Source organism: Athene cunicularia (genome assembly GCF_003259725.1).
Source record: "Athene cunicularia isolate RWA chromosome 18 unlocalized genomic scaffold, athCun1 chr18_part1, whole genome shotgun sequence".
In the NCBI taxonomy this organism is placed as follows: domain Eukaryota; kingdom Metazoa; phylum Chordata; class Aves; order Strigiformes; family Strigidae; genus Athene; species Athene cunicularia.
Window position 1 is genome coordinate 10220385 of NW_020799123.1, and position 18846 is coordinate 10239230.

Here is an 18846-nt window from a genome sequence, read left to right on the forward strand (position 1 = left end):
TAGGTCTGTCCAGGAGGCCACAGTCTACTTCTCTTCCTATTGTGAAAAAGTTTGATGGGATTACTGAGGAGAGGAAATCTTTTAAATATGGCAATCAATGTCATAAAATGAAAGATACACAGGCATGGACTCAATGACGCTGTTTGTTTATCCAGCAAGAGGTGAGTCAAGATTGGGTCATTCTCTAAATAGCATTCTCATCAGCAAATGTAATCTGCCCCAAGTAAATCTGCCTTTGTGAGAGAATATCAAGCAGAATCCCCAGGAGAGACAGAATTATCGTGAAAAAAGCTCCTACATTTAACCTAATATATGGTCAGAATCACTAAAATGTTTGTCCTATTTGATGCCACATGTCAACATCAGCAGAAGCATCTGCTGAACAGACCAGTGCCCCCTCTGAGCTGGCACACCCCTCCCTCGCCCAAACCAGTTGCATGATGAGAGAGTGGGATTTGAGAAATAAATACGGACATCAAGTTCCACCAGGACTGGAAAGGTCCCACTGCAGAGAAGTCCCACCGCAAATGCAATGAAACCACATTTTTCACTGAACCTACTGCAACGCAGCAAAAGGTGGTACTGTCCCCGTCTGCTGCTGCACACAGGAAGTTTTATTTCCTTTAATCCTAATTAAATACACCCAATCTGAATCACCAGCTTAATCCCGGTTAGGATATGATACAAGTGAAACACAGAAAAGCAATCTGCCACGTTCATTTACCAACCTCTGTGTCATGCACGGAAACCAGCTTTTATACTCATAATATTGGGAGCTATTCAAAGCACTAATTGGAAAATGTAAACGAGAGGAAAGAACGCTCACTTCAAGGAAGGAATTACATGTGGGAGGAAGCAGATGAGTTTTCAATATACAGTCAAACATGCGTTGCTACAAAGTCAGCAAGTTCTAAATGTCGTGTTTTCAGTAGTTCCCTCCTCCTCATCTAGAAATCACCATGTATTACCTACCAGCTGCTGCACTCAAAGCCATCACTGGCTGCCTTGCAGCAGTTGCCAAAACAATCCTATCTGCATGTACAAAATTTGGTATCTTTTAGACAAATAGGGGTGTATTAACATGACCTCCTGTCCCCCTGCAGTAGGCAGAGCAGACCCACAGAGCAGTGAAGAAATTCATGGGCCTAGAAATGGAGGCATGTACCCTCCTCCAGCTGTGATTCCTGCTTTCTGCTGGCCAGGGAGGAGTGGAGAGTTCAGAGGACCCTTCTTCCTTTCTTCCCTTCTTCTTCCCTTCCCCTTCTTCTTCCCTTCCCCTTCCCCTTCCCCTTCCCCTTCCCCTTCCCTTCCCTTCCCTTCCCTTCCCTTCCCCATCATAACTGTAAATGATTGCTTTTTTCATCTCCTTTTGAACTCCAAATGTCCCATTTTACCTAACTATTTCTGTATTTTAAGAGCTCTGCCTTTTCAGGTGCCATGGATTTGAGAGCTCAGGAAGAGCTCACGAGGAATTTCTCTCATCAAACCAAACTGGCAGAGGAATGTTGATTGTCTTTTTTATTTTTTTAATTTTTTTTCCTCCAAGGAATGAACAGTTAAGAGCAGGACACAGAGATTAATACCAGCAATTTGTAGGAATGTTTAGATCACTGCGGCTTGCAGCTGGTAGCCAGTAAGGATGGAAAAGTTTACATCCCAGAGGCAAGAGAGAACATCTTTTGTGAACATATCTTATGCCTACTGGAAAAGTTAAAACTCAGTTATTAAAAGAAATAAATATTACTAGCACAAGAAACAGTCAGTTGTACACTTTCCAAAGCTCTGTAGTACCTGCTAGCCTCCCACAGTCCTGGCAAACGCAAGATTAGAATTTAAGGTTTTGAGGCTATTACATGGAGGAGAAGGGAAACAGAGGTTCTAGTTTAAATTATTCTGAAATTCAGAATCTGTGCTCTAGCTGTTGCAGGGATGCTGCTGGTGGGTTCAGTGCCTCCCCACAGGCAGCAGGCTGTTCTGGCACAATCCCTTCCTGCTAATCCTCTTCACAACCATCTCCTGTCGCTCTTGACTGGTCAAGGAAATACAACGTATTAATAGATTTCACAGCTATTTCACCACTCTGACCATAAGTATTTCAGTTCAGCACATCAATAAATATTCTTTACTAGATAACCACTTTCTGCCTCACAGATGTGGTCAAACCTGGGATTCTACCAGCTTCACCTCTGCACATTTCTCCAGCTGCACAGGATAAGAAAATGAGCATTAATTCCAGGGTGTTATACACCTGAGTAATAACAAATGCTAACTTTCCCAATCATTGAAAGAGAAAAGCATTATTTCAGAGGACACCAAAGCGTGCAAGTCCGCTTTGCTGAATGCAGCACCGTATTCTGTCTGCGGATGGCAGGTGTGGAGGCAGCTGAGCTGTCCCTGTACGGTCCTTCCAGCCAAGTTATCTCTCAACTGTCCGTGGGTGCTTCATGGAGAGGCAGCGTGGGCTCCTTCAGACCCCACTATAGTCACATTAGTACCCAAATACTGATGAAAAGAGCTAACTCTATATGTTTGAGTGCAACACACTCACAGGACTACTCTCCTCTAGATGCTTTCAACAGTTTGTTTAGATTTGGTTCATTTATCTTCACTCAGCAGGGAATGGTACTGTGCAAATGCATCCTCATTATAATCTATTATAAATTTATAACTTTTAGCCCATGGAAACATGCTGAAATGCTCCTGCAAGCAAAACATGAACCTTACTTTGAAGTTTACCACAGACCTAGTTAGCAATTTGTCAGTCACATTAATGTCTTCAGAAATGAAAGAAAATCAGCCAACTAAAAAAAATAAATAAAATCTGTTTGTAAAATAAGAGAAAGACTGATTTCCTCCCAGTTACTGAATGTTTTGGTAAAAGGTTTGTTTCTCTATATGAAATGTCCAAATAAAGTAAAATAAATCATTCCCACACTGACCCATATTGAGCATTTTGGCACTGACAACATGTTCTTTGGTATTAACTGGCACAAGACTATTGCCACAGAAAGGACACTTAAATTTGTAATATTGGCTTCATTTATGTTTTGACAGGAGAAAATGAAATACTGCTCTGGTTGTTCTGATACCCTGCTGCAAGCAACGGCAATTTGTGAAAAAACGAGGCTTTATAATACATAATATTTCACTCTGAAAAGCATGAATTAGCAACTGGAAAAAAAAACAATTTTTCATTCCAATTTCACAGAGATGACAAAATTCACCTTAGACACTAATTTAGTTGTCCATGTATAAATCTCCCATATTCCAATAACATTCAATTACAGCCAGAAATGTTCCAGCCAGAGCTGCCTCTTGCCCAGCACTCAGTGAAAAACTGAGTATCTTGGATCAGGATACAGCCTCTTGCATTGAATCTGCAGCCAAACAAATCAAGACTCTTGAAAGCTCAGTATGCACAAATACCAGATTTTAATATTCATATATTTGAATCATTTCCAAATCAACACATGTGCTTGTTTGGAATGTTTTATACCTAAAGTATTGAAATATAAATCATATCCAGACTAACAATCTTAACTCAAAGCTCATACTTATCACAGTACTTTAAAGCAGAACTGTGCTTCTCATGATCAGATTTTCATTTCAGACCCACTGCAGTTCGGTTCATGTTTGAACGGGATTTTCAGTGGCTTGAATGCAGCACAGGTATTGCCAAATCACAGAAAACTCAAGGCAAATTCTGGATTTATTCTGTCAACTCCATTCAAGCCCTGATCTTGCAGCTTTGTTCAGGCTTTCAATGACTGGAGCTTTCCTGAGATCAAGAGCGGTAACACTTGATACCTGTGTACCATTTGCAAGACATGGCCTGGAAAAGACTACAGGAGCTTTGCAGGGAAGTCAGCAAAAAGCTTCAAGACCTCACGTGTCCCTTCCCAAGAATCAGTGAGTGGTTTGTGATTTCCTGAAAATGCCAAACGATCCTTTAAATGTATGTATTTTGTCAGCTGTGTGAACTGATGAAGGAATACATTAAAGAAGCTATGTTTGCTCCCAATAAAATGTTTGCTGAACTCATCAACAAGGTCCATGAGCTCTCTATGACTTCACAAACTGAAGCACAAAGTTTAGTATAACAACATTTCCAGGCTACAAATTTAAAATCACACGGTGGTGATCCAGCTTTTTTAGTCTTTTGCTCGTATGAACAAAATCTGAAGCACCGATCTGATAAAAAGTTAGGTTTTCAATCAACTAGATATTTTTTTAGAATAGTGAAGTCTCACTGATAATATTGTGTTAATTCACAAAGTTATTCAATATATCTGCAGAAGTATAAATGGTACCATACACAGAGTATCCAGAGTTACAGCTATCAAAACTTGGTTGGTGTGAGATGTGTGTAGTGACAATTTTAATTTCAGAGACTAAAAGGTTCTTTGAAATGGTAAATATTTACCTCTGGTGCAATGTAGTCTGGAGTGCCACAGAAGGTCCTGGTTGTTACTCCATCTAACATATGTTCTTTGCACATTCCAAAATCAGCAATTTTAATGTGTCCTTCTGAATCCAACATCACATTATCTAATTTCAGATCTCTATGAAGAATCACAGTAATTTAATGTTAATGTTTAGGATCAACTAGGGCCAATTTCTCTACTTCTGAGTCTAGGTGAGGAGGATGTGCAGCTATCTGGGGGGCAGAGGGGACAGGGCTGCACAGCCCGGACAGAGCTGGGCACCTCACCGAGAACCACCACAAGCCCTGAAACTGGACAATTAATGAAGAGATAGCTGTGTACGACCATGAGCATGCTCACACTGAGACTTCTGAAGGTGTAAAACTGTTAAACATCACATAGGAATGCACAATATTTTACGTTTTCAAGAGTTTTCAGTTGAGCTGGGCAGAGCACAGACGTCAGAAAAGCTCAGGCTTTGGTTTCCAGCACATCAGCACCAACACAACAATAAAAAAAAAACCCACTACAGTGATTACTTTTTAGAAAAATGTTTTAAAAATGCACTGAAACATTAAAGAAACTGTTCCTTTCAGCGTTTTAAAAATAGCTCAGAAATTACTTATGTCAGATTATACTCACCTATAAATAATCCCTCTGTTATGGAGAAAGAATAGCCCAACTGAGATTTCAGCTGCATAGAACCTGTATGGAAAAACCCAACAGATTTCTTATTGCCTCATGATTTCCTTCCAACAAAATATTTTGGAAATGCATTATGGTAAAGAATGAGAGTGTAATAGCATATAAAGTATATAATATATAGTGTGTATACTGAAGTATAAAAGTATATATTACAGGCAGATGATGTAAAAGACACTTCAATTTAACTTTAACAGATATGTTTTGAGTATTTGATGATAAAATCATGCATAATTAAAAAAAAAAAAAAAAAAAGAAGAAAATCTCTCCCTAGACCACATAAAATGCTGCAGCTGGAGCACAGGATTTTACTGCACTGCTGTGACTGTCTGCAAAGGTCATTATCTCTAATCACATATCAATGCTGAATTCAGGATGCAGCTCAATTTACACTGCAATTCATATGGCATGAAATAATTTGCAGAAATAGTATTCCTTTATACAGGCTGTCAATGGATTAATTACATAAAGCTAATTAAAATGATTACCATATACAATGTAATTGCTGAATGTAGTTAAAGGATATATAACATGGATGGATGTGTGAAGGCAGTTGCTCTGGAACGGCGTAAATTCTATGCAAAAGGATTATTTAAAGATTCGATTAATTTTTAGGCTAGCATAAGGGAAAGGAAGCTTAGCTCTGAAACACTTGATCAGAGGTGTTTGTGAACACAAGTGCTGGAAGATGCTCCACAGGCGTAAGCTGTCATAAAGCACCACAGTTCACAACGGGTGTTGGCAAGTTGCATTAGCTGGGAGTCAAGGATGAACTGACACCATCTAGTTTTAATTCAGCAAGTTGCTGAAATTTCGTTCTATATCTCAAACACTTATATTTAGAAGGCCTCTCATTTAAACAAGCCCTGATTATTTAAATTGAAATGAGAAATTATTTTAGCTGAATTCCTAAAACAGTTGGTCACACTTGATTTTAAAGTTTCATTGGTGAATGATTTATGAAACACTAATAAATGATGATGGGATGTTCTAAGCATGACTAAAATGGTACTGATGGGTCTGTTCACATTTGAATATCTGCAGATCATTATCAGCTGCTCTCTGATATGCCAGATGTACAATTACCTAAAAAGGATCATGTATATAAACAACTTCTAATCATTTATTAACTCCTCACAAATAAAACTTCTATAAAAAGTAGGATCACATAAACTCCTGTAAGCTATACATTGAATTTATCTTGTATAAACCATAATTTATGTTGCAATGCTGAGTCTATTTGTATTGCCTCTTCCTAGAACATTAATTCAGACTGAAACGTTCTACTCACCTTTTTTTTTTTTTTTTTTTTTTTAAAAAACAACACCAGAATACCAAGTAACATCTTTAATTTCCTGTTGCCTTGTTTAAATTCTTGTCACTTTTAAAGTAAGCATTGCATGGCTTTGTTCCTGCTGCATTTTTCAACAAAAAGGCCTTTGCTCTATGTGTGCAAACAACATTTTTATGTTAAACTTCAGCTTTTGGGCCTTAAGAAACACCATTAAAAAAGGTCAGCGTAGACTTCATACTGAATCTGGGAAGAAGAAGAAACCTAATCCTTTCACAGTGCAAAATGACGATGATGACATGATTTAAATATATAAACGTGAGCACTCACACTGCTTGTGGCTCCTTAAATTTTCCTACTTGCTGAATGTGATACATGAGATCACCACCATTCACATACTCCATAACAAAATACAGACGGTCCTAGAATGAAGTATTAAAGATGCACATAAATACATTAGAGAAAATATCAGAAATGCATTGATCAGCAAAAAAGTCACTAATATGGTATTATAAAGCTTTTAAGATTATTAGGACTGGTTGTATATTCTGGCAGAATTGAGGGATCAGGAAGCAGAAGTGGAATGTTTTGTAAAATCTGCGAGTAAATGACTGATGAGATCTGTCCAGATTTGCCAATTTTAGTGATACGCTTTTATATATTATTTGTCTACAACGGTTCCCATAATTACTCACATATAGTTCTGTCTGAAAAATCCATCTCTCTAAAAATAAATGTAAAAAAAAATATTAAAGATGGTTGGAAATTCGTGCTTTGAGGCCATTTCTGATCCTTCCTAATTAGTTTTCCTTTGGAAGATAGGAGGTGTCAAAAATATATATATTTTTTAATTATTAAAAAGAGACAAGAATAAAAGTAATTGTAGGGTTTATAAAAGTATCTGCAACCATTACAGGTGACACTAAGTTAATTTCTCGTAGGCACACGTTGCAGCGAAAGGAAGATGGCAATAGGTATTTTGGAGGGAGATTGTTCTTGCACAGTGAGGACTTTTAAAGGTCATATCCAGGTATCTCAAACCAAATCTGACCGTAATATACTGGAGTGCACTTGAGCAGTATTTTCCCACGCAGTGATTTTCAGTAAGACTTAAATCTGTCCCCCAGTTTTCAGAGCACTAAAACTGAGCTCGTCCAAGTGACTTCAGACAGAACACACCGTTCACACTCTGCAAACACCTTTGATTTAGGGTGGATGATTTTGACCACCTGACATGACCCAGACAGCATACAGGATGCATTAACAGTCTTCCTCCCAATTATTGAGGACATATTTTTGGCCTTCCTCTGATTTTCCTTTAGGTATTTTGGACAGAATCATTATCCTGAAATATTTGTAGAAAACTTCTGATCTAATATTCTAATGGGAACGAAACTCATTTATGCTCTAGTTCAGTCGTTTTCCTTCAGCATTGATTGAAAGTCTCCAATTATCCAGTAACTAAGATTTCAGAACATTAACGTAAATTTTAAAACTGTGATTTCCTAAGCTGGGTCCAACAGACAAGCCACGGGCAAAATGTTTAATTGGCCAGATCAGACATAAAATTTAGATTTTTGTATGAATTGTCTTACTGTAAAATCCATGGCAATAGAAGCCTGCATCTAAAAGCACTAACCAAAAATGATCAATTTTTCCTGTGTTCACAATGTTTATGCTTTTTCTTCTCCTTCATATACAATTTCTTGTTTTTGTAGCTAATATTAACCCTCCATAATATTTCATACACCAAGTGCAAGCTACGCAAGACTTTGGAAAACATGAAGTAAATTAGGCAAAGGTGTTAATGATTTATCCAGGCCTTTATGTAGCTCCATTGCTCTTGTATGTGAAAAAAAACAAAGAAAATTACTGTAAATACTAAAAAAACCCAACTTTTTTTCCACCATTACGCTTAGCCAGAAGACAGTAGACATTTGTACTTTTAAGATTTGACATTTAAAACACAGTTGCTCAAAAGAAAGATACAATTATACAAAGTGGTTTTTCATTTAGTGATGACACTAAGCTTTTTCTTTACTAAGGAAGTTACAAAAAGATAAAGAATTAGAGGGAGATAGAAGACTTTCTCACTAGGACCTCTCTTATTACAACAATCTTCATATTATAAGTGGAGGCAGGAAAAATATTTTAGAAAGCAAGAACTACCGAGTGCAATAGTTCCCAGATTCACATTTTATTGTGATTAATTATGTCTGCAAATCTGTTGCATTCAGGCATCTTCTGCTCAGAGATCTGCAGACATTAATCAGAGTTTTTAAATTTCTCTAACGACACAAACAATCATGCTACGAAATGGTGACGGGATGACGTGGCTTGTTTGTGTTATATTACAATGTTATTATTTCAAACTAGCTGCCTGCTGTCTGGTTGTTTTTAAATTAAAAACCATCAACGATGTAAGAGGTAAAATATAGAGAATAGTCAAGTGAAAAAACAACATATGTCCTTTCATCACCCCATTAAGCGACAACCCAGCCGCGAGGCACTCGTTCAAGGCCACTGTCATAAGATGGCTACAAGATGAGACAAGAGCTTTGATTTCTTGTGGATAAAGACCTCTACCCAGCTTGGAACATCTGGAGCCAGTTCAGTAGTGTCAGGGTGTCCATGCCCATTCTGAAAACCAAAAGGACGTTGAGCACCAGCTGTCCGTCACGCAGCTTCCATGTCACCCAACGGTCCGGTCTGGTGCTGTGGGATGGGCACATCCATCCTGCAATCTGTCCCTGGGAGATGTTTTGCAGTGTGATAGAGAAGTGTCTGCTTCATATATTTATAAAGAAGGAAAAAAAAAACCCAGTGTTTTCCTCTGTGCCAGGGGCACCAGAAACTGAATTAAATTCATCAAAATTGGTTCATGACTAATCACCTCACGATATAATAACAGCCATTAAGACTTTTCAAGTACTATCCTCAGATCCTTAAAAGCATTTAGGAACCTTTGGGAATCTGGGTTTAAGGCTCTGATTTAGCAAAGCACACATTATGAAATTTATGAATTGTCACACTGGTCTGCTTGAATTCCTGTATGAAGAAAAACCTTTCAACTTAGGTTTTATATTTAAAATACAGGGGTAATTACACGGGATATCTCTCTCTTCACCATTTCCTATGCACAGAAGCTGTGATATATAGGTTGGATGATATTAAACATTGTTGAACTGATAAAAACCATGATCATATAGTACGGAAAACATCAGGGTGGCAAGAAAGACAGCTCACGTACAACTGTTTGAAAACAAGAGTGAAGCTGTGTCAGGAACGGTGGTTTATCTTGCAATGCCAGGACTCGTTTTTCAACCATTGTACATTCAACATCATCATCCTGAATGACCACATCTTTTTTCAGTATTTTGATTGCATAGAGCTCCTCTGTCCCCTTCCTGTCTGCCAGCATCACCTGCACAAGAGAAACAACAGGGTGAAAAGCTTCCTACCTGCCAAGGAGGGAAGGTGACTCATATGCCCAAGATCTGTACAGACGGCAATCCAGCTTTTCCTTTTATTGCTATAGACTAACTTAATCAAAAGTCCAAAAATATCATCGTTGCTTACCCACTGCAATGAGCTGTACCAGCCATTTCAGACAAAGCCTGTGCCAAAACCCTCTGGTTAATCACAGGCACATTGCCAAAGGGCTGATAAAATGTTAAGTCTCAGGGGACTTCTTCAGTAAAGGGCACTTTATCACATAACTGGTTGTTCGAACAGACAGAAAAATAGCAGTCCTTTCTTTAGACTAACAGATTTTAAATATATATATATATATGTACACACACACACACACTATATCTGTTTTTTTCCCCAATATTCAGCCTTACCAATGTTGGTGACTTCCAGAACTGGCAGAGTGACCTAGGTAGTAAAGCCAGAAAAGTAGACTTAATTTCCTTGAAACTGCCAAGAAGTGAGGATCTAAAAGTCAGCAACTGTTTCTTACACCCTGCCCAACAGTCTGAGGGGTTTTTGTATTTTTATTTTTTCGAAAAAAACTGCCATTCATGACTGAAACCTGCTAGTCCTTAGGAACCACCCTACTCCACGTTCAGAAATCCTCCCTCAAAAATGCACATCCTTTTGACTCTGGATTTTGCTTCTTAGAGAATTATTCATTCATTCTTCCTCAAGGAAAAAAAAAAATAAATGTGAGTGCAACAGTTATCAGGACATCCTACCTTCCCAAAGCTCCCCTTTCCAAGAACCATGAGAAAGTTGAAATCTGTCAGCTTCACCCTGTCCAGATTGTTGGATGGCACACTTGAGTTCTTGTCTTCTGTTGGAGTAATGACTTTGTTACCAGCTGGCCCAAGTTTGGCTTTCTGAAGAACATACACACACATACACACACAAAAATAGGAAAGTAAGAGGAGCTCGTTTCCCTGGCAGAATGGATCACTGGGTGAAGGTTAGAATTGGAGATGATCGTATCTGAGATGGCATTCCCAGGAGAAAGGCTGCATAACAGAATTTGCTCAGACACAACTTTGAAGACTCATTCCAACAATATTTTTGGCATTATTGAGTGAAATAAAGTGCAAAACCAAAGCAAAAACCGTAGCCAAAGAAAAAAATCACTTATTTTCATGACAAAAGCAGGCTTATCTGGTGTTTTTGTTTTGAAATATACAAAATGCTTTTCAAAAATATCATGCGATAATCTATTAGAGTATTTTAGGACATAAACAGTCTCCTCAATACATTCTCTTTTAAAATACAAATGTTAAAGTCACTGCATAGCAAAAGTTAGGAAATCTTTGGCATGCATTAAGAAAAATAACCTACATTAAAAAAAACCCACAACACATGAGAATTAATGCAGATGGACATGGCCACTTTCAAACTAGCAATACAATCAACTCTGATTTTCAATCGAGTGTTGATCTGGAAGAGGGAGGAAGAGAAATATTACATACAAAGGCTCGGCCTTGGCAAGACAGTCTGGCTTGCAGAAGGTTGCAATAGTCTCAGTATTTGATATGAAACACCATGTAATTGCTCAAGTAAGTTGCATTTCAAATCTCAAAGTTAATAGAAGAGGAAAAAAGTAAGACTCATAAAAAAATAATCCAGGCTACAACATAGTATCTCTCTTTTTTTCTCAAAACAATCCCATATACCAGCAGGAGCAAAGCCAAGAAGCTTTAATAATGCTTTGGGACATAAATACTTCCCCCCCATCTATCTAGTGTGTTGGTCTGGTAAATAGCCTCTAATACGGTTCATTTATTTTGTGCCATTGACATATGCTTGGCATTTAAGGATAACTACTTTATCCTTAACTACAGTGTTTGCATATTATCAATGTTTTACAGATAAAGAAAATGATAGAAATTAAAGTTTATTCAAAGTCACAGAATAAATCACCCTCAAGGCCTGGCCTGGCACATACCTTTGGCAGCCTCACTGGAAACTGGAAGATAGAAACTTTCCCCTCCCCAGACAAGTTTCAAACTGTAAGACTGGAAGGGATGAACTCGATTCATAGACTCCAGCTCTCTATTACTGCAGGCAGTAACGTCAAGTAATCCTCTGATGAAATAACCACATCACTCGAAGAGCATATTCACGCTGGGTGACTCCTTCTGCAACTTTATAAATGCAGAAAGTCTCATACCCTGCCACAGGGAGAGGAATTTTGGCCAGTTTTGATACCTTTATTTTTTTGTCATTGTAATACAGCTTAAAAAGGTGAATTTCTTTCACCACTATTATTGCTTGCTTGCATGAAAGCAGCACTTGGAGATGCTGATCGGGATCATGTGCTGTGTGAACGTTTAGGAAGAGCCAGTCCTGGGCATCAGCCTAAGTGCCTGATTCTGCAAGGGATGGCCCCGCGGCAGATCCCGCTGCTGGGACAAAGCCAGTGTCTGCCACGGAGCAATCTGTCAGGACAAAGCTCCTTTCACGGCCACAATACAGGACTGAGCCAGAAGCAAAACAGTGAAAAAGAAAAATCCGAATATCCTTTATTTGTACAAGATGAAGACATGGTTTAAAGGAGGAGCTTTGCTGGCCATGTCTTTGTGATGCTCTCACATATTGATCCTGCTCTTCTGCTACAAGAAGCAATTTCGGTATCTGCCCTTTCACCAAATAACGGAGATCCAAATCAGGCACTGAAAGAAAAACAGTACTTTTATTTCTTATACTTTAAGCCCACTGGGTAGTTTGTGGCCAGCCTGTTTCAAAAGTATAACTCAAAACAAAATATCAGATTTCTTTTCCAAGGCAGTTTGTTTCTTTGGCTGTTCAGGCAGGGAGTGCTTTCTGCAGTGCTGCAATCCCAGGCTGGGGGTGGGGGGAACAGCATTTTTTCCAGAAGAAAAGAGTGTCAGATTCATCAGCAGGCTCCTGTGCCCTCTGCCGGCTCCCAGAGCCGAAAGCACCGCGCTCGCTCAGATCAAACACACGCGAGATGAAATTGTCTGCATCTGAAGGCTGCGTCTTAAAATAATATTAAGAGAACCAAGCCAAGGCCTCTCTGCACCCTCGCAAGAACTTACATTCAATGAGCAACAGACGTGCTCCTCTTACTTCCATTTGTGATCTTTCTAAAACCAGATGTCACTCTCAATTTGATAGTTTCTTTTCTCGATTGGTAGATTTTGCAGGAGAACGTGGGGTGCCTCCTGTTCGGTCAGGTGGGGTTCTGTGCCTCTGCCCCAGGCAGGAGCTTATCGGCGCGTGACCCAAGGGAGCTGACAGCCTGGTTATCTCCTCGCTGGTGCTGAGCTACCTCGGTCGATCAGCCCAGAAACCTGCTGCAAACCGTGTGTCAGAAAAGGTAGGAACACGGCACCCACAAAATGTGGAGAACGACCAGGCTGACTTGATGAAAGCACATGGACCCAAGTGGCGCTGCCTAACGACCTTGTTAAATTAACATAAACTTATCAAAGGTCCATATTTCCATTCAGCTAGGCCACTAACCATTTGTTCATGAGGATGGCAAAAAAAATTTTCACGTTTAGCACATGATTTCCTTCTACTGCTTTTTGGCTTAAGGTCCCAGTGAAAATATAGTGGGAATTTCAACACTGGCAAACATGTGCTGGGAAGAAAAAAACAAGGAAATGATAATAATCCAAACCAAAACATTTCACAGATGATCCATTAAGAACTTCCCAAAATACTACTGCAACATGTTTCAATTATGACAGCCTCAGGCGTATCATTTTGTTTTCTTCTTAGCACTATTTTCCGCAAACAAGAACGAGGCTATGGGCACGGAAATAAAATTAGATAAACGTGGTCAAGCCATTCCAGATGCTACCTGTGTCACCAAGTTTTTGATGGGACAGTAAGACACCTTTATGAAATAAACTTTGAAAGATCTAGTACTTATTGTCTGTCTTTGAGAATTAGCTGCTGTGTATATTCCATCTTATTCAATTTATCTGGACATACAAACCTAAAGCAAAATGTCTCTTATAAACTTCATGGAAGTTTCTCCACAGCAGAAATGTCACAACTCCTCACTAATAATATTGATGGATTAAAGGAAAGCCTTTAACCTTGCCCTTTTATTACAGAACTTAACCCAGAATATGGGGCAAAGTATTTGGAAACTCCACTAATGATTTCTGTTTATGACTCAAGGATTAGGAAAATGTCTTCAAGTATCAAAATTGCTTTACCTGAAACTACAGAAAATCGACAGACAAAGTGAACGAATGTTGTGCCTTATTGCAAGCAATGGGTGAAGGTACAGGGGAAGCAGTATTTGCTTACAAGATCTAGGAAAGATTTGGAGAAAACACATCTGGAAATGTGCTGGGCTCAGTGTGCATGTGGAGAAGACCTCATCCACCCATATGCTGTGCCCATTTCCACAGGGTTTCTGACATCTGAGCGGGATTTCATCTCACCCTCTGGTTGAAATTTTAGCTGGAGTTGTTTAATGACATTATACACAATGCAATGACTGGAAAACTTTCTTCACACACGGCAATGTGAATTTCTTGCTATGACCCACAGGGAAAATAACTTGCTGAACAGGTATTTTGCTAGAAATACACTTTTCCTCAGTTTTTTGACTACCTCAACATGTGGGACGTTGTTTCACGTAAAGAACAACCTACATCTTACAGATACTTCAGATGGAGAAGTACAAACTAAAACTACTGTTAAGATACAGTCAAGGTGAGAAGCACAATAAAAATAAATATACTAGAGAAAACAATACATTACTGATGCATTTTAATTTGCATACATGAAACGCAGAAGCACACACCATTACTCTCACCATCACCTCTGCATCCAGGATTGCCCATGATGCTTTACTGTTTATTAGAAGGGCAGAGAATCTGTCTGAGGTTTATGCTCATCTTAAGCACTAAAAATAGGACCGATATTGGATAGAAGTGATTTCCTGAGCTCCTGGGGATGCTGTTTCAACAACAGGACTAACCACAGTGGAACAAAGAGACCCGGGGCTCCCTCGGATAGAGAAAGTGTAAGGAGAGCAGTTTGTGATGCAGAGCTTTACACACAGGGAACTGAGGAGCAGGGCACTGGGCCTGAGACACACCCACGGGTCAAGGCACCCAGACATGATGCCACGGACCGATGGCTTGTTCCCTAAAGCTGACACTGTTAAATGGTGTCCACATCTTTCTGGATCTTGCACAGACCCATCATTTTCTCTTCAAGTTTTGGCCTTGAGAAATGTATTTTGTCAGGTATCTATCTAAACAAACTCAGTTCTTGAAGAGGATCAGGCTTTCTTGTGGTTGGATATGGCTAGAAAAAAAGGAACAGTAAGGAAAACACCTGGACCAGACAGAGGGATGGATCTGAAAGGAGAAAGAGGTAATCAGAATCACAGCCTACTGCTTGCTCTCGTAGAGGAAGGCACATTTCATAAAAAACAATTCTAATAGATTTACTTAAAGTGTTCCATATTATTTTGGGACCTACTCATCCTTACAGCATTACAAATATCACAGTTCAAACCATTTTACTGATTTTATATATTAGGGATATTCTTTTGGTTTGGATGTTTGTTTTCAAGTTTTCTTTTTTTTTTTTTTTTTTTTTTTTTAACTCTTTTACAATGAAGAACTACTTTTATTCAGATTAGTCTAATATAGGGTCCAATGACTGATAATACTTATAAATCTTCTACCAGTTGTAGTAGAGGCAGAGCACAAAAACGAGTATTCTAATTTTTGTGTATCCACAGCCAGCTACAGCATATGTTAGTGTATTCACATAAGGCCAAAAGCACATGCTCTCACCAAGCTCTACCATAAGTTTTATATCTGATACACCTTGAATACTACAGAGAGAAAATGCCATGCAGATTCCCAGAACAGAAACAGTTTTGCAACTACAGAAGGAACATAAATTCAAATGATTCATAAAAGATTACTGGAAAAAGAGCAATGCTATTTTGCCTCTTCCTACCATGACTAAAGTTGAAAATAGCAGAAGCCTACTTGAATCCACCTTTATGTTTTATGGTTATTAAAGCTTGCTGAAGTTGAAGATGGCATTCCAAGCCCTGAATTAATTTTAAATTCAGACTGCTTGGCTTAATATCTTCAATGAAAACACAATATTGTTACAACGAAGCCAACTTGCAGCAAACAAACCAGGAAAACAAGTTAAAGATAATGAGTCTGCACTAGTAGCAGAAGAGTTAATCTTCATAGAAAAGACATGCACAACATCTTACTTCCTCTGGTTTGGACGTACCTTATCTCGGCCAGTTCTTTTACCCTGAAACCACAGGTGAGACATATTTTATATATTCAGCCCAAATGCACTTCTTCATGGAGTGTTACAGAAGTTTCAGTGTGTAACACTGGAGAGTCTCTTGGAATTTGGCACGTGCCTTTTGGAAAAGATTAACTCAGGTTCCGCAGTAAAAATGTATTCAATTTATTTTTTTTATCTAAGTGTAACACTTGGTCTTTAATTAGGTATGGAAAAAAGAAGTCTTCCCCAAGCCCTAATGAGGCTTGGCACCTCATTAGCCAAAGAAAAAAAGGAAGTGATTCAGGGAATAGTAATCCATTATTGCACTACATTTTCAGTCGCAGTAAATGTTCTTGTTGAGTCTTTTCAAAACATTCTTTCTGGTTTGTTTTTTTTTTTACTGTGAAGACAATCTAATAGGACAAAACAATACATCTGAATGCTGGGTCTTCTGCCCTCTCGTTATTATCTATAATTCAGAAACTTCGGAATTAAAGACCAAAAAGATGGAATCGATCATTCTTCCCGTTAATGACTAATAAAATTTTTGAAGAATTAAAAAAAAAAAATCTATGAATTCACATTCCTCCCCTCAATTCCTACCCTTTAGGGCAATGTCCTACATGTCATTATGTCAGTGCTTTAACACCGTGTATCGCTCACCATCATTAATCTCTTCTGCTGCTGTTTGCAACATTCAGCTCAGTAAGACTGGCTTTGTTCCCACAGGAAAACCCAACACTGGGTTCCAAAGCTGCCCAAACTTGCGGCCACACCCCGCCACCCTCCACGCACAGCTTCCAGAAGGGAATAACCCACATCATTTCCAATGAAAAAACATTCAAACCAACAAAGGGCCTTGCGACGTGCAGTTCACTAGCGGTTGTCAAGGCAACTCGCTCTTAGCAAGTTCAGAGACGCCCAGTGGGAAGATCTATTGGTAACAAATCTTCAGGGTAAGAAAGTGATAAATGAAAAAATATTTAACAACAATGCTGAATTCCCATCACATGCACAGAGGTATAGACACATAGAGCACACACAACTTCTGCCTGGAAACAGCACCCTCACGGCCATAATTCATCCGTTACTAATTGGCTCCACAGACACCTGCGGGGAATAGGAATGAAGAGCTTTGTTCCTGGCAGCGGAGCCTCCTCGAGACTCACAGCTCTGCTGCGCGTTGCACACCAGCATCCTCTCCCCTCCTCTGGAGCAGATTCCACCCAGCACCAACTGCTTTGCCCATGCAGTCCCATTCAGCTGTAAATAGCGAACGACTGATGTGACAACAGAGAGCAGTGCTGGCTTCGCTCTCCACTGCAAAAACACACAATTCTGACAGGATGAGGGTCAGCAGCCTAAGGACTGAGTGAGCAGGCTTGCTGCAGACTTTATTTTGGGCCCCAAGACTTTCTTGAGATCCATGGAGCAGGAACATCCTCTTGCCAGGATGAGAAACTCTACCAGATCTCTGCTTCTCACACTGCCGCAAGTTTTCACCCGTTCTTTGCTAGACCCCAACACGTTCTACAAATGTCACCAGGTGATGACACAAGCCATCTCATGCTAGCTTGCCTTGCTCCCAGTGTTTCTGTTGCTAATTCTTAAGTTAACCCAAAGGCATAGCAGAGCTGCAGGTAACATTCTGCATCACTTAAAGAAACGGCACAGTGGGTGGTGAGAAGTGAGGAAAGGAACAGTCAGTAACAGCGTTCCAGTTTCACTGTTAAGAGCCCAGGAGGCTTTGGGTACAAGTGTGAAAACAATGCTCAGTTATGTCCATCACTACCTGGACTCTACACAAGAGGCATCGGAGTAGGCTGGATCTCAGACAAACTGTTGAAGATGTCACTGACAGAGCTGGCAGCACTCATACTAAGGACACAAAAAGGAGAAACTGGAATAATTAATCCAAGTCTCAAGCAAGGACAAAAAGCCCTACTGAGGTTTCCAGTCATGCAAGCTCACTGAGAACTCTGATCAACAAGGTTGAGCTATTAGCAAGCCTTTAACAAACTAAATAAATCCAGTAAGTTTCCAGTCAAAATCTGGAGGAAAAAACCTCCCATTCACTGAAATGTTCTCCATCATTGTGGCAGCTTGTGTTTTACATTATTGCATTTCCAATTCCATATAATTATAGATGCTATGAAGGACTATCAATTTCCTAGTTTATACAACTTAATTATCAGGATGCTGAGAATGTGAAATGAGGAAAGTCCATTTCTATGCCCCAGCAAGACCTAATAGCTCACCAGACTGAGTTTTAAGCTTAATACCATAACGTAATGCAAGCTTATAATTAATTAGCAAAGAGTTTCGTAGTCATGGAAACAACACAGAGAAAAGAGAAAGTTGGAGCCTAAGCTCCAGAGGATTTAGCAGCCCAGCAGCAGTACCCAGAGAGAGGACAGCATGCGTTACATCTTGGTCCAGCCTGAGCTCATGTTCTTGCTGCTTCAAGTCAATGAAGGGAAGGTACTTCCACGTTCATTTTACCTGTTCCCCTAAAACATGTGCTGAGCAACCCGGGGAGATGCTTTTTCACTAATTTTCCTGTGAATCAGAACAAAAGACACATTCTCTGGCTCTTGAGCTTCCTTTCTTGGTTTAAGAAATGCTTATGAAGAAGGTAGCAACACACGGCTTTTTCCCACCTTACCGTGCACTCTCACTGATTCTTATTTGTTCCTTTCAAGG

The 18846-nt window shown here is 39.4% G+C and overlaps 1 protein-coding gene across 1 annotated transcript in view; it reads right to left on the reverse strand.

The window, feature by feature from the left end:
• Nucleotides 1-18846, reverse strand: part of PRKCA (protein kinase C alpha) — a 151338-nt gene that overhangs the window by 10437 nt on the left and 122055 nt on the right. The window contains exons 8-12 of the mRNA XM_026860902.1: nt 10617-10760; nt 9668-9841; nt 6748-6839; nt 5067-5129; nt 4424-4562 (exon numbers count right to left, since the gene is read on the reverse strand). Of these exons, the coding sequence (XP_026716703.1) occupies nt 4424-4562; nt 5067-5129; nt 6748-6839; nt 9668-9841; nt 10617-10760 (612 nt within the window). The remainder of the gene's footprint in view (nt 1-4423; nt 4563-5066; nt 5130-6747; nt 6840-9667; nt 9842-10616; nt 10761-18846) is intronic.